Source organism: Lampetra fluviatilis, chromosome 48, assembly GCF_964198595.1.
Source record: "Lampetra fluviatilis chromosome 48, kcLamFluv1.1, whole genome shotgun sequence".
In the NCBI taxonomy this organism is placed as follows: domain Eukaryota; kingdom Metazoa; phylum Chordata; class Hyperoartia; order Petromyzontiformes; family Petromyzontidae; genus Lampetra; species Lampetra fluviatilis.
In genome coordinates this window covers 2,292,211-2,305,469 of record NC_136322.1, presented here as the reverse complement: position 1 = coordinate 2,305,469, position 13,259 = coordinate 2,292,211, and the positions used below count along the sequence as shown (strand labels likewise).

The 13,259-nt window shown below is 48.4% G+C and overlaps 1 protein-coding gene across 1 annotated transcript in view; it reads right to left on the bottom strand.

Moving 5' to 3' along the window:
- The window catches only part of LOC144948143 (chitotriosidase-1-like), a 30,849-nt gene extending 17,816 nt beyond the window's left edge, over nucleotides 1-13,033 (bottom strand). Inside the window, exons 1-6 of the mRNA XM_078877571.1 lie at nucleotides 13,003-13,033; nucleotides 12,029-12,064; nucleotides 9,388-9,598; nucleotides 8,565-8,621; nucleotides 2,704-2,869; nucleotides 1,224-1,348 (exon numbers count right to left, since the gene is read on the bottom strand). Coding sequence (XP_078733697.1) covers nucleotides 1,224-1,348; nucleotides 2,704-2,869; nucleotides 8,565-8,621; nucleotides 9,388-9,598; nucleotides 12,029-12,064; nucleotides 13,003-13,033 — 626 coding nt within the window. The remainder of the gene's footprint in view (nucleotides 1-1,223; nucleotides 1,349-2,703; nucleotides 2,870-8,564; nucleotides 8,622-9,387; nucleotides 9,599-12,028; nucleotides 12,065-13,002) is intronic.
- Between the last annotated feature and the right edge of the window lie 226 nt (nucleotides 13,034-13,259).

The window sequence follows — 13,259 nt, the reverse complement described above, 5'->3', positions numbered from 1 at the left end:
GCAGTACTGTTGCCAGATAAAAGGGTAAAAACCTATTACTAAATGTATGGGTCTCTGTGTTCGTCTGTGGGTCTCTGTGTGATGAGTCTGTGGGTTTCTCTGTGAGTCTATGGGTCCTTTTGTGATGAGTCTTATGAGTTTCTGTGTGATTAGTCTATCGGCCTCTCTGTGATGAGTCTTTGGGTCTCCGTGTGAGTTTATATATGCGTGTACATTGAACTTCTTTTGCACCGAATTCAGCCAACCATGCTTATCGGAAGTGCAGGGGGGAAATAACAAACTATTTGCAACAACGTATTAATAATAAAAATAGATGATGAGACCTCCCTTGCCAGTATTAAATTACGATAATCGATGTTTCCCCTTTCTGGCAATAAAACAGGTGTTAAGATGTTAAAACACCAAACTGAAACCTTTGCAACGCATCATGTCTGCATTAACCACATATACTTGTGATGAACATGCAAAGAAAACACATGTTCTGACAGTATGTGCATTGTCTTTGAAACTGATTGGTCCACACCAGAGGCGGCTCTCTTTAGAGCCTCGTCTCAAACAGTGTTAGACCAGAGGACGCCAAAAGGCGAACAGCACAAACACAACGCACTATCAGGACATTGAGAGCTCGGGGTGAGCAGCTACATCAGGATCATGAGACTCGTGACTACTGGGCCTCCCCTAGGTCGACTCAGCCTCAAATAAGTCCCCTGGTGTGGTCGTGTGTAGTAAGCATCACTAGTGGGGGGAGACAAAGGTGGTCGGGCGTGGCGCTGGCCACCTACCCCCTCTTTGTGTGCCACAGTGCCAGCCTTCATAAACGCTGCTGCTACTCGTGACTACTAATAGCAATTGCCCTTAGAGTCTTGTCGATGTCACACGCGGGATTTTTGTCTGTGTGTGTGTATTGGTGATGCTTGCTACCACCAGTTGTCCGAATACTCTGTTATAGGCTACACGGGTGATCTTTGTCTCTGTGTGTGTATAGGTAGCTCGCTACTAATAGCATTTGCCCCTACAGTCTGTCCCAAGCTACACGGGGGACCTTTATCTTTGTGTGTGTATAGGTGGTCGCTACCAACACTTGCCCCTACAGTCTGTTAGAGGCTACATGGGGGATATTTGTCTCTGTGTGTATATAGGTGCTACTGGCTATGAAAGCACTTGCCCCTGCAGTCTGTGCCAGGCTACACGGGGGGACCTTTGTCTCTGGGCTAGCGACTCACGGATGGATCAAGTTGATTTCGTAGGCGGCGGCCACCGTAGATTTGCCAGCGGCCACGGCCGCGGAAATCAAGAGGCGGGGATTCCGCGTGATCTGGGCGTTGCGCACGAAAGCGACCTTCGTCTCCTATAGACGCCACACAGACACACACGCGGCGTGGTTAGCATCATCGTCGTCATCATCATCACCTCCATCCGCATCATCATCATCATCATCACCTCCATTATCATCATCGTCATCATCACCTCCATTATCATCATCGTCATCATCACCTCCATCAACATCATCATCGTCATCATCACCTCCATCAGCATAAGAATCACCACCACTATCATCATCGTCATCATCATCTCCATCAACATCATCATCATCACCTCTATCAGCATCAGCATCATCACCTCCATCAGCATTATCATCGTCATCATCGCCTCTATCAGCATCATCATCTCCAGCAGTATCATAATCATCACCCCCATCATCATTGTCATCATCACCTCCATCAGCACCATCATCTCAATCACCCTGATCATCTCCATCATCATCACCTCCATCAGGAGCCTCACCACCAACTCCATCAGGAGCCCCACCACCACCTCCACCAGGAGCCCCACCACCACCTCTATCAGGAGCCCCACCACCACCTCCACCAGGAGCCCCACCACCACCTCCATCAGGAGCCTGACCACCACCTCCATCAGGATCACCACCATCACCTCCATCAGGAGCCCCAACACCACCTCCACCAGGAGCCCCACCACCACCTCAACCAGGAGCGCACTGGCGAGGAGATGTTAACTACCTTGCCTGGTATGCAGGAGGTCGTGGGTTCGATCCCGACCCTGATTCCTCTCTCCCCATGGTCACTGCTTGGATTTTTCTCCGGGGTCCTCCAGTTTTTCGCTCCACATTTAGAAATCAACGTCACCACGCGTTTAGACTGTTTGGCTGCTGCTATGAATGTCCACGTGATGGGAGCATAAGCCACTAACATGTTTGAGCAGCACTCATTTGTGGTGGCCAGATTAGGTCTTCTGAAAAAGAGCTACATAGCTTTAGTTGGGTCTTACCCGGTAAAATAAAAATTGTTTAACCATTTGTTCGTTTTTCCTAGACTTTGCACTGCTGTGACATTACAACAGTGGGACCATCTGTGACTAAGTGGTGAAATGAAAACAAAAGAAGGAGCTTAAACGCAGTAGAACTCTCGATTATCACAGGCAGGACGGTCGCGGATAAAAATCGTGGACAATGAAAAACTATGACAATTTCCCGTGGAATCTCTGTGCCTACTAATATAGGCGCATATTAGTAGTGACCTTTCGCCAGTAATTACAACAACCAGCAGCAGCATCATGAGGCAGACAGCCACAGAGTTGTGGAGAAATCGTCCTCCTGCTTCGGTCTTAAATAGATGGGGCAGGGATGAAAGAAACGAAAGAGTTTATAGGAGGAGCCCCCCCCCCCACCGCTCCCCGTGTCACCTGGATGAGAAGGGTAAAGAGGTGCTTGTCGGTGGCTGGGCTGCCACGGTGCGCCGGGTACTCCCAGTCGTAGTCGATGCCGTCAAACTTGTACTTGCGAAGGAACGCGATGGCAGACTTAATGAATTCCTTCCGGTTATCGGCGCAGGACACCATGCGGGAGAACCTACGCTCAGTCACATGATCGCCCGCTCAGCTCGCCCGCTCGTCCGCTCGCTCGCTCAGCTTGCCCGGTCGCTCGCTCAGCTCATCCGGTCGCTCTCTCGCTCGCTCGCCTGCTCAGCTCGCCCGCTCTGCTCGTTCGCCAGGTCGTGTCGCTCACTCACTTGCTCACCCAGTCGCTCACTCACTCGCCCACCTGCTCGCTCGCTCTCCACTCGCTCACCTGGTCATTCACTCAACTGCTCGCTATGTCACTCGCTCACTCACTCAGCCAGTCGTTCCCCCTCTCAACTAACTCGCTCACCAATCGGCCGTTCGTTCACCTGCTCGCTCACCCGGTTGTTTATCAGCTCGCTAGCTAGGTACGTCGCTCACGAACAGGCTATCACTAACACTGCGCCCCTTGGTCCTCTATGCATCTCTTTTGGTGTTGTTCTCTGTTCTGATACTGGTAGTGAGACTAGGCCATGAAGAAGGCTGCTGTCTCTGGTGTAGGCCAATCGGTTTGAAAGACAATGCACATATTATTATTATGTTAACTACCTCACCTGATATATAGGAGGTCAGGGGTTCGATCCCGACCCTGACAATGCCTGTTGTATATTTGGAGTCTGCGTTTCTCTCTCTCTCCCATGGTCACTGTGTGGATTTTGTCTCCGGGTACTCTGTGTTTTTTTTCTCCTCTACATTTAGAATCAACGTCTCTATGCGTTTAGACTATTCAGCTGCTGCTATATATGTCCACGTGGTGACGACGACGATGATGATAAGCCACCACTTGTTTGAGCTGCTATTATTTGTGATGGCCAGGTCGCGGCTTCTGACGGCCTGGTAACCTTTAAGTTTGGGTCTTGATGAATATGGGTCTTTATGATTCTCTACGCGTCTCTGAATCTCTGTGGGTCTCTACGGATCTATGTCTCTCTATAAGTCTCCGTGGGTCGATGGCTCGTCATGAGTCTGTAGACATATGCCTTTAGAGTATTTGGCTGCTGTTATAAATTTCCACGTGATGAAAATGCTAATGATATCAGTCAATGCTTTGTTGAGCTTCTATCATTTGTGATAGCCAGGTCAGGACTTCTGACAAAAGATCTACACAGTAGCTCAGTTGGGCCTTATCTGGTAAATAAAGTAGTTTAGTTTTAGTATGGGTCTCTTTGAGTATGAGTCTCTGGGTCTTTGTGGGTCTCTATGATTCTATATGAGTTTCTTGATCTCTGTGGGTCTCTGTGGGTATCTATGTTTCTATCTGAGTCTCTGGGTCTCTGTGGGTCTCTGTGGGTCTCTAGTTCTATATGAGTCTTTGGGTCTATGTAGGTCTCTATGGTTCTAAATGAGTCTCTGGGTCTCTGTGGGTCTCTATGGTTCTATATAAGTCTCTGAGTCTGTGTTTCTATCTTCTTTTTCTTTCTTTCTTATATATAAAAGTCTCCGCGCGCACTTGCGAGGGATTTGACAGCCAGCACGCCCTAAGCCCCGCGGTGGGAATAGGCAATTCCTTTTTTACGTCAATCACCTTTAAATTAGTTGAATTAGCGATTTAGTGCGATGTCGCTATATTTATCTATTTATTGCGCGACATCGGCTGTACTAACTCACGCCAATTGCGTGGGGGGGGGGGGGGCCTGCAAGTGATGCGCGTTCGGTCGAGCTCACGGGCGACATTTTCATCTATGCGTTTAGCATGCAATAAATATACACAACGCTGCGGCTATTTCTTCACAATGTGATGTCCTCTTCGCCCCCCCCCCCCCGCAACACGATGCGCGCAGTTACTGCTATAAAGTCAGTAGATATTAACATTATTACAGCGCTTAGATAGCATTATTGTATTATTATTGTTTACTATTAGTAAAACAATACGTTGGCAGATGTTACAATAATAATTATTGTGTGCACAATTTTTTTTTTTCATTATTAGGTTGCTAAATATTTTATTATTTAGCTGTGCTTTTATGATGCTTGCGACAGTCTACTGCCAGTCTGTGATGTCGCCTGCTGCCTGCTGATTAATTAACGTCAGTGCACTGGCACTCTATTAGCTACACTGCTATTTTTCCTTTTGACCATTACGAGTGTATGCCAGTCTATAATATGTTGCCTGCTTCTTTATCTCATTCAGTGTACTGCCAGTCTTTCATGTCGACTGTATTCTGCTTTTTCAGCTGCTGTCCGTATTGCCAGCTTTTAATGTCGACTGTGCAATGCTTATGTCATTGAGTCGTCGTACTGGCAGTCTATAATCTAGACTGTAGCCTGCTTCTCAACTTACCTGTGCGTACTGCTGCTCTTTAATTTACACTTATTTATGCTTATTTCTCCAATGCATTTCTATTGTTTCGATTGCTCACGTCACGCTATTTACTCATACGTAGTACTGCGATACTGATAGCTGTACCATCATCGGGGATTGCTGTGCACGTCGATGTGTGTGTGTGAGTCGATGTGTGTGTGTTTGAGTCCATATGTGTGTGCGTGTAGGTCCATGCTTGTGTTTAAGTCCATGTGTGTGTCTGGCTTTTTCGAACGGACAACGCCCGATGTGTCAGTCCATTTGTGTGTGTGTATCAGTCGCTCTGTGTGTGTGTTAGTCCATGTGTGTGTGTTTGTCCATGTGTGTGCATGGCTCAATGTGCGCTTGTGTGTCTATGTGTGTCAGTTGATGTGTGTGTGTACGCCGATGTGTATGTGTGTGTCAGTCCATATGTGTATGTGTTAGTCCACATGTTGGTGTAAGTCCATACATGTGTGTGTGTCACTCGATGTGTGTGTAAGTCAATGCGTGTGTCACAGTCCATATGTGTATGTGTGTGTTGGGCAATGTGTGTGTCAGTCTATGTATGTGTATAAGTCGATGTGTGTGTGTCTTAGTCGATATGTGTGTGTAAGTACATATGTATGTTTACGTCAATGTGTGTGTGAGTCCATGTGTATGTGTGTGTCAGTCGATATGTCTGTGTGTGTCAGTCCATGGGCGTGTGTGTTAGTCGCTTTGTCTGCGTGGCTCCATGTGAGTCGGTGTAAGTCCATTTCTTTGCGTGTCTGTAGGTACATGTGTGCGTGTGAATGAATGTGTGTGCTTTATTGACCTGGTCAAGGCCTATGATACCATCAGTAGGCCTGGCCTCTGGGTTGTTCGTCATGCTTGCAGAGTCCTTCACCCTCTGCTCACGATCATTAAGGACCTTCGTGATGGTGAGCGGCCCCGCGTCAAACTACATGGCCGTCAGTCAGAGCCATTCCCTCTACACCTTGGGGTGTGACAGGGATGTCCTCTGGCTCCCACATTATTTAACATATCTTTTGACCACGTAGTTCGTGAGGCCTTCAATGGCTGTACCGGAGGAATTACCATATGGTACAGATACAATAGGAGGCTGATCGATGCCCGGGTGTGGTCAAGGGATGGCTCCCTATTGCTCAACCATGTTATGTATGCCGATGCTCTGGTGATTACTGCTCACTCAGAGGAGGAGTTAGAGGCACTGCTGCTGAACCTGGAGATTGCACTAAGAGGTGGGGCCTTACCATCAGCCCCACCAAAACTAAGCATCTGCCTGGGTATTTTGTACCATCGGACAATCCACCCCCACTATTCACAATTGGTGAACAGGCAGTTGCGCAGAGATTGGAGAGATTCCCATACCTGGCCAGTGTGCTCATGGCCGGCTCCGGTTTAACAGCAGAGGTCTCATTCTAAATCAGTCGAGCGCCATTATCTTTTCATTGGCTGTGTTACGCTGTCTGGAAGCTACCTGGTCTCTCGTTCCGTAGGAAGCTCCAGGTCTTCTCGGCCACGGTCATTCCCTCTCTTCTCTAGGCTTGAGAAACGTGCACCCCTCTAATGGAACATCTTTGCCGGTAAGAAACATTTAGGCTGGCCTGCTAACGATCCATCCTGGGTTTAACCATATGTGTGTGTGTGCGTCTAAGTCGATGTGTTTCTATGTGTGTGGGTCGATGTCTGTGTGTAAGTCAATGTGTGTGTCTGCCTTTTTCGCCCGGGCAACACTGGGTACTTACCGCTAGTGGTTCTATATGAGTCTCTGAGTCTCTTTGGGTCTCTATGGTTCTATATGAGTCTCTGAGTCTCTGTGTCTCTATGGGTCTATATGAGTCTCTGGAACTCTGTGGTTCTCTATGATTCTATATGAGTATCTGGGTCTCTGCGAGTCTCTGTGGGTCTCGACGAGTCTCTGCGGGTCTCTATAGTAATATATGGGGCTTCGTCCACGGTATACCACAGGTATAATTGTGTAAAGGAATAGTATGACGACGTGACGTCATGAGCGCTGTGAGGCGCGATGACGTCATGTCATGGGGGATACTTTAGGCGGGACCCCGTGATGAAAGTGGGGTCGTTGTGGGAGACCGGGATGCAGAGCATCTAAAAGGAGGTCTCTCCTGCTCGTGACAGGACGGTGTTGGCTGATCCCCCGTCCGGTTTTACGAGTAGGAGAGCCAAAGATATAGCCAGGGGTAGGGCTCTAAGAAGGCTGTAAGAGCCAGCTAAGGTTACGTGTGGTGCTGCTCTCCTCGGTCGGGCTGTGTTGGCTGAACCCCAGTCCCGACTCGAGTGAGAGAGCCCAAGAGATAGCCGAGGCTAGGACCAGCTAGAGCCCGAGGTCCGAGTGAAGGACCGAGTGTAGGGCCACCTATCTCTGGTGTAAACCGTTATCGCTTTTGTTAATAAACTGGCGCAAGCCCTTACTAAAAGTTGTGTCTTGTAATGAATAAAAAAAACCCAGGAAAAACTCATCACTGAAAGAATAAAAAATTATCAATTGTGTCATGTTTCAGGCCCATATATGGTGTAATTTGGCCATGGATTTGCCCATATAATGTAAAACTGTAACGGGAATCGACGTATTGTTTGATGATCCAACGCTCAATTTAAAATGGCAATCAAATGATTTCTAACGATAAAGAGCACCGATCGAGCACCGATTGAGTGGTGTTCAAGCTATGGGATTTTGAGTATGTCTCTGTGATCAAGCATGGCTCGAGCATGGATCAAGCTGATATATGTGGAATACCTGTGTGTATGTGATTGAGCATAGATCGAGCGTGGATCAAGCTGCGATATTTTTAATACATGTGTGTATGTGATCGAGCGTGGATCGAGCATGGATCAAGCTGCGATATTTTGAATGCAAATATATTTTTAGGTTTTTTCCGGTAAAGTCACGTAGGTAAAACATCAAAATTAATGAAAATAAAATAAAATAAAACAAAAACACGACGTTTTGGAGGCAACACAAGTCTCCGTCATCAGGTGGGACCGTGACGGTGATGTTTTACCTACGTGACTTTACCGAAAAAACCTAAAAATATGATTCCTTGCAGTCACGAAAGCTTCAAATCTAGAATTTGAATGCAAATGTTTACATCGTTAAAGCGATTCCTGTCGCGTGATTTCCGGATCGAAACCAACGATTCGTGGATCGCACCACGAATAGACAATTCGTGGATTTAAAAAGCCACCACGTGATGATGATTGGCTTCCCTATGCGTGAACAAAACTTATCATTCATTCTGTCATTTTATCGTTTTACAGCCGCCCCTGATAGAGATCCATGGATAAGTAGGTAGGAGGTGAAGGGGGTGGGTTGGAGAGAGTGAAGGGGGAGTGAAGGGATGAAGAAGAGGGTTCGAGGATTGGGTTGGGAGTGGGTGGAGTTCGTGCGTTCACCCACTTCTCCACGCCGAAGTTCCACCCTCCGATGGCGAGGAGGAACTTGAGATCATGGTTCCTGCAACAAAGAAGATCGGCAAACAGCAAACAACAGAAGTGTCAGTGTCAGTAGCAGAATTATGATTGGGGGAATTATGATAATCATTTTTGCTGCCGAAGATTGTGGTAATCATGCTACTGCTGATGCCACTGATGATGCTGATGAATGATGATTTGCAATGATTGATGTTCCTCCCTCCCTCCTCCTGCCCTCTCTCTCTCCAATCCCTCCCTCTACTCCATCTCCTACCTCCCTACCCTCCCTCCCTCTCCTCCCTCCCTCCCTCCCCACCCTCCCTCCCTCTCCTCCATCTCCAAGCTCCTTCTCCTCCCTTCCTTCCTCTCCTCGCTCCCTTCCTACATCTCCTCCCTCTCCTCCTGTCCTCCCTCTCCTCCCTCTCCTCCCTTCTTCCCTGCCCCTCTCTTCACTCCCGATCTTCCTGCCTCATTTTCTCCCTTTCCTCCGCTCCCTTCCTCCCACCCTCCCTCTCCTCCCTCGCTCCTTGCCCCTCCCTCCCAACCCTCCCTCCACTCTCTCCATCCTTCCCCATCCTCCCTACCCTCCTTTACTCCCTCTCCTCCACTCCCTCCCTTCTTCCCTCCCTCCTTTATTTCCTCCCTCCCTCTCCCCCTCCCTCCTTTCCCCTCACTCCCAAACCTCCCACCACTCCCTCCACTCCCTCCCTCCTTCCCTCTCCTTCCTCTCCTCCCTCCCTCCCTCCCTCGCTCCCTTTCCTCCCTCTCCTCCCTCCCCACACCTCCCCTCCCGCCCACCCTCCACTCACTTCAGCTTGAGCTTTTGCATGGTGTCGAACGTCTGCAGGTCGTTCTGCTGAGTGGTGATCACTTGAAATTTCTCGTCGAATCCGGCGAAGGCGTAGATGATGTGCGTGCACAGGGTGGCGTCGACATTGTCCATGGTGAAGCGGCCAATGCCTAGGCGGTACTGGGACCAGTTGGTGAAGTAGCAGACGCGCTTGTACTCGGTCGCGGTGCCTTGGAGGGTAGGGGGGAGGGGGGCAGTAGGGGGAGGGGGGGGGGGTCCGTTAGCCCTCGATAATGGTCATCGTCATCATCATGGTCACCGCCATCGTCATGGATACAGTCATCGTCATGGTCACAGTCATCATTACCGCTACCATCACTCTGATCGTCGTCATCACCACAGTCATCGTCATGGTCACCGCCGTCGTCATTGTTACAGTCATCGTCACAGTCATTGTCATGGTAACCGTCATCGTCACTGTGATCGTCACAGTCATCGTCATGGTCACAGTCATCATCACCGCTACCATCACTGTGATCGTCGTCATCGCCACAGTCATCATCATGGTCACCGCCATCGTCATTGTTACAGTCATTGTCACAGTCATTGTCATGCTAAGTCATCGTCATCGCCGCATGGCTCTCCAAACCTCCGAGCGAAAGCTGCATTAACCTCATTTTCTAACTTGGAATGTTGTGAACGATGGAAGTCGGCCTTTCGCTTTCTCTGAACCAGCTGGAATAACTCCTCCATAAGCCAGGGTCTCTGGGGAGGTCTGCACGACATACCCAGGATCTCTGTGGAGGTCTGGACTGCATACCGAGCGTCTCTGTGGAGATCTGCACTCATAAACAATGCAACCATTGCAGCTGCATGAGCCACAGTCCTAAACCTCATCCATTTCCCCTCGGAATAACGGAAAGTGGGGGTGGGGGGGCGATGCCAACTCCAGGTGCAAGCGATGATTAAATTATCGCTTACAACTTTCAATAGCTAGCTGAGACCAGGCCACTGTGGGTTTGAATGGGGTCCTGGGTGTACTTTCACGACCGGAGTGGTAGAATGTCAAGCACATCTTACAGATGACAAGTCGATGGTCAGAGGGCAGATCAGCTCCATGATAGGTTCTGATGTCAAGGAAATGGGCCCGCATGCGCTGTTCCGTCACTATATAGTTCAGCGGATATTCTTACTTGGACCCATCCATGAAATGTGGATGCGCCGATGTCGGAACAGCGTGTTGGTAATTACAAGCCTATGGGCTGCACAGAAGTCTAGCAGCCTCCTACCGTTAGGAGCGCCACTGTGGCTCGGAGATGTTTACTACCTCGCATGGTATAGAGGAGGTCGTGGGTTCGATCCCGACTCTAACGGCTGCTGTGTATTTGCAGTTTCTATGTCTCTCTCTCTTCCCCCGTGGTCGCGTGGATTTTTCTCCATATAGAATATTTGTCTGCTGCTATAAATATCTACATGGTCAGCCACTTCGTTCAGCTGTTATTTAGGCAGGTCGCTTGTGAAAAAATGATCGTGTTTGAGATAACAAAGAGTGGTGGGGTTGTTGTTGTTGAAAGCGGTGGTGTTGTTATGGTGACAAGGGGACAAGTGGGAGTGGTTAAGGAGGGGTAGGAGTAGTGATCGGGGTTGGGGTAGTGGTAGGGATAGTGATAGGGGTACTGATAGGAGCAATGATAGGACTAGTGGTAGCCAGTGGACTGGCTCTGGCTCTGGAAACAGGGGGTGACTGTTCTTCTGAACAAAATAATGAAGGGGATGTGGGAGCGTGACGGTGAGGTGTGTGAAGCTGTAATCCCCAGGCTACTGTGAGCTCACTTCTCCATCAATAAGAGGCGAGGAGTGGTGGTTGTTACTTATGCCCGCACCGAAAGACGAACATCAGTTGAGGGATGCAGGCAAGGCCGATTAGCCAGACGCCTTCTATGACCTCCTGTCACAGGTGCTAGCTAAAGTGGCCCCTCGTGATAGTCATCCTGTTGGGTGACTTTAATGCCCGAGTGGGTCATGGCGCTGGCACCTGGTCTGGAGTGATTGGTTAGGTATGGGCCAGACCAGCTCAATAATAACTATCGACTGGCAACACACGATATCTCAACCAAGTGGCTTATAATCATCACGTGGAAATGTATTGAAGCCAAATGGTAAAAGCACATGTTTATTAAATGTGGAGGGAAATAACCGGAGGACCCAGAGAAAATTCTGCACGACCACGGGGAGAGAGATAGAGACGTATACAGCAGGTATCAGGGTCGGGATCGAACCCACGACCTCCTGCATACCAGGCGAGGTAGTTAACATCTCATCAGGATCAGGATTGAACCCACGACCTCCTCCATACCAGGCGAGGTAGTTAACAACTTATCAGGATCAGGATTGAACCCACGACCTCCTCCATACCAGGCGAGGTAGTTAACATCTCATCAGGGTCGGGATCGAACCTACAACCTCCTGCATATCAGGCGATGTAGTTAACATCTCATCAGGATCGGGATTGAATCCGCAATCTCCTGTCCACCAGGAGAGGTAGTTAATATCTCATCAAGGTCGGGATGGAACCAACGACCTCCTGTCCACCAGGCGAGGTAGTTAACTTCTCATCAGGGTCGGACCCGGGAAGATCATAGAGCAGCGACTGTCCATACCTTCGGTGAACACGATGAAGCTTCCAGCCACCAGGCCTGCACGCCACACAAAGACAAAGATCCCCCGTGTAGCCTTAACAGACTGTTGAGGCATGTGTTGTTAGCGAGTAGCAGCAGTGCCTAAGAAGAAGGATGGACATCTCAATGTATATCTCTAAATATTTATGCATCTCTATGTATATCTACTACTTTCTACGTACATCTTTGAGTCTCGGAGTCTCCATATATCTCTGTATTTCTATGACTCTCTTTTAGTCTCTATGCATCTATATGAGTCTCTATGTATATCTCTGAATCTCGATGAGTATCTTCATATGTATGGGTATCTCTATGTACAGTATATGAATGCGTCTCTATCAATCTCTACGTATCTCTATTAGTTGCTATACATTTCTATGAGTCTCTGTATATCTCTGAATTTTCATGTATCTATTTGTATCTTCTCTATGAGTCTATGTGTATCTATGCATCCCTATGAATCTCCACGTGTCTCTATGAGTATCTTTGAGTATGCATCTATATATATGAGACTCTATATGTCTCTATGTAGATCTCTAAGTCTTTATATATACAACTCTATGAATCTCTATGAGTCTCTATGTATCTCTCCATATCTCTATAAGTCTCTATGTACATCTATGATTCTCTACGTAACTTTATGAGTCTCTATGGATATATCTACGTCGCTATGTATCTCTGAGTCCCTATGTATATCTCGGAGTCTCGATGCCTCTCTATGTATCTCAATGCATCTCCATGAGTCTCTATGTATCTCGTTGTATCTCGATGAGTCCATATTTATCTCTAGGAGTCTCTATATACATCTCTGACTCTCTGACTATGTGACACCAGGCATATGTGTGTAGCTGTAGCAGAGTAGCTGTAGCTGTAGCGGAGTAGCTGTAGCTGGCTATGAGACACCAGGCATCTAGGTGAAGCTGTAGCGGAGTAGCTGATGGGGTGATGTCACTCACACAAGAGGAACAGATGCGGAATCGTCCCCATGTCTCCGCAAGTTGCTTCCTGCAAAGGAGAACCGAAATCAATGGTTAGGCGTCCCCTACCCACACCGTATGTGCCTCTGGGCTCTGCGTGGAGACGATGGTGTACACCCCTTCGTCCCACCATTGGCTCACCCACCTACAAACTGGCCCAATATCTGTCTGAGACCTTGCAGTCATTCACTGGTAAGACCACCTCTTCTGTACTTAGCTCACCTGGTATTGTCAAT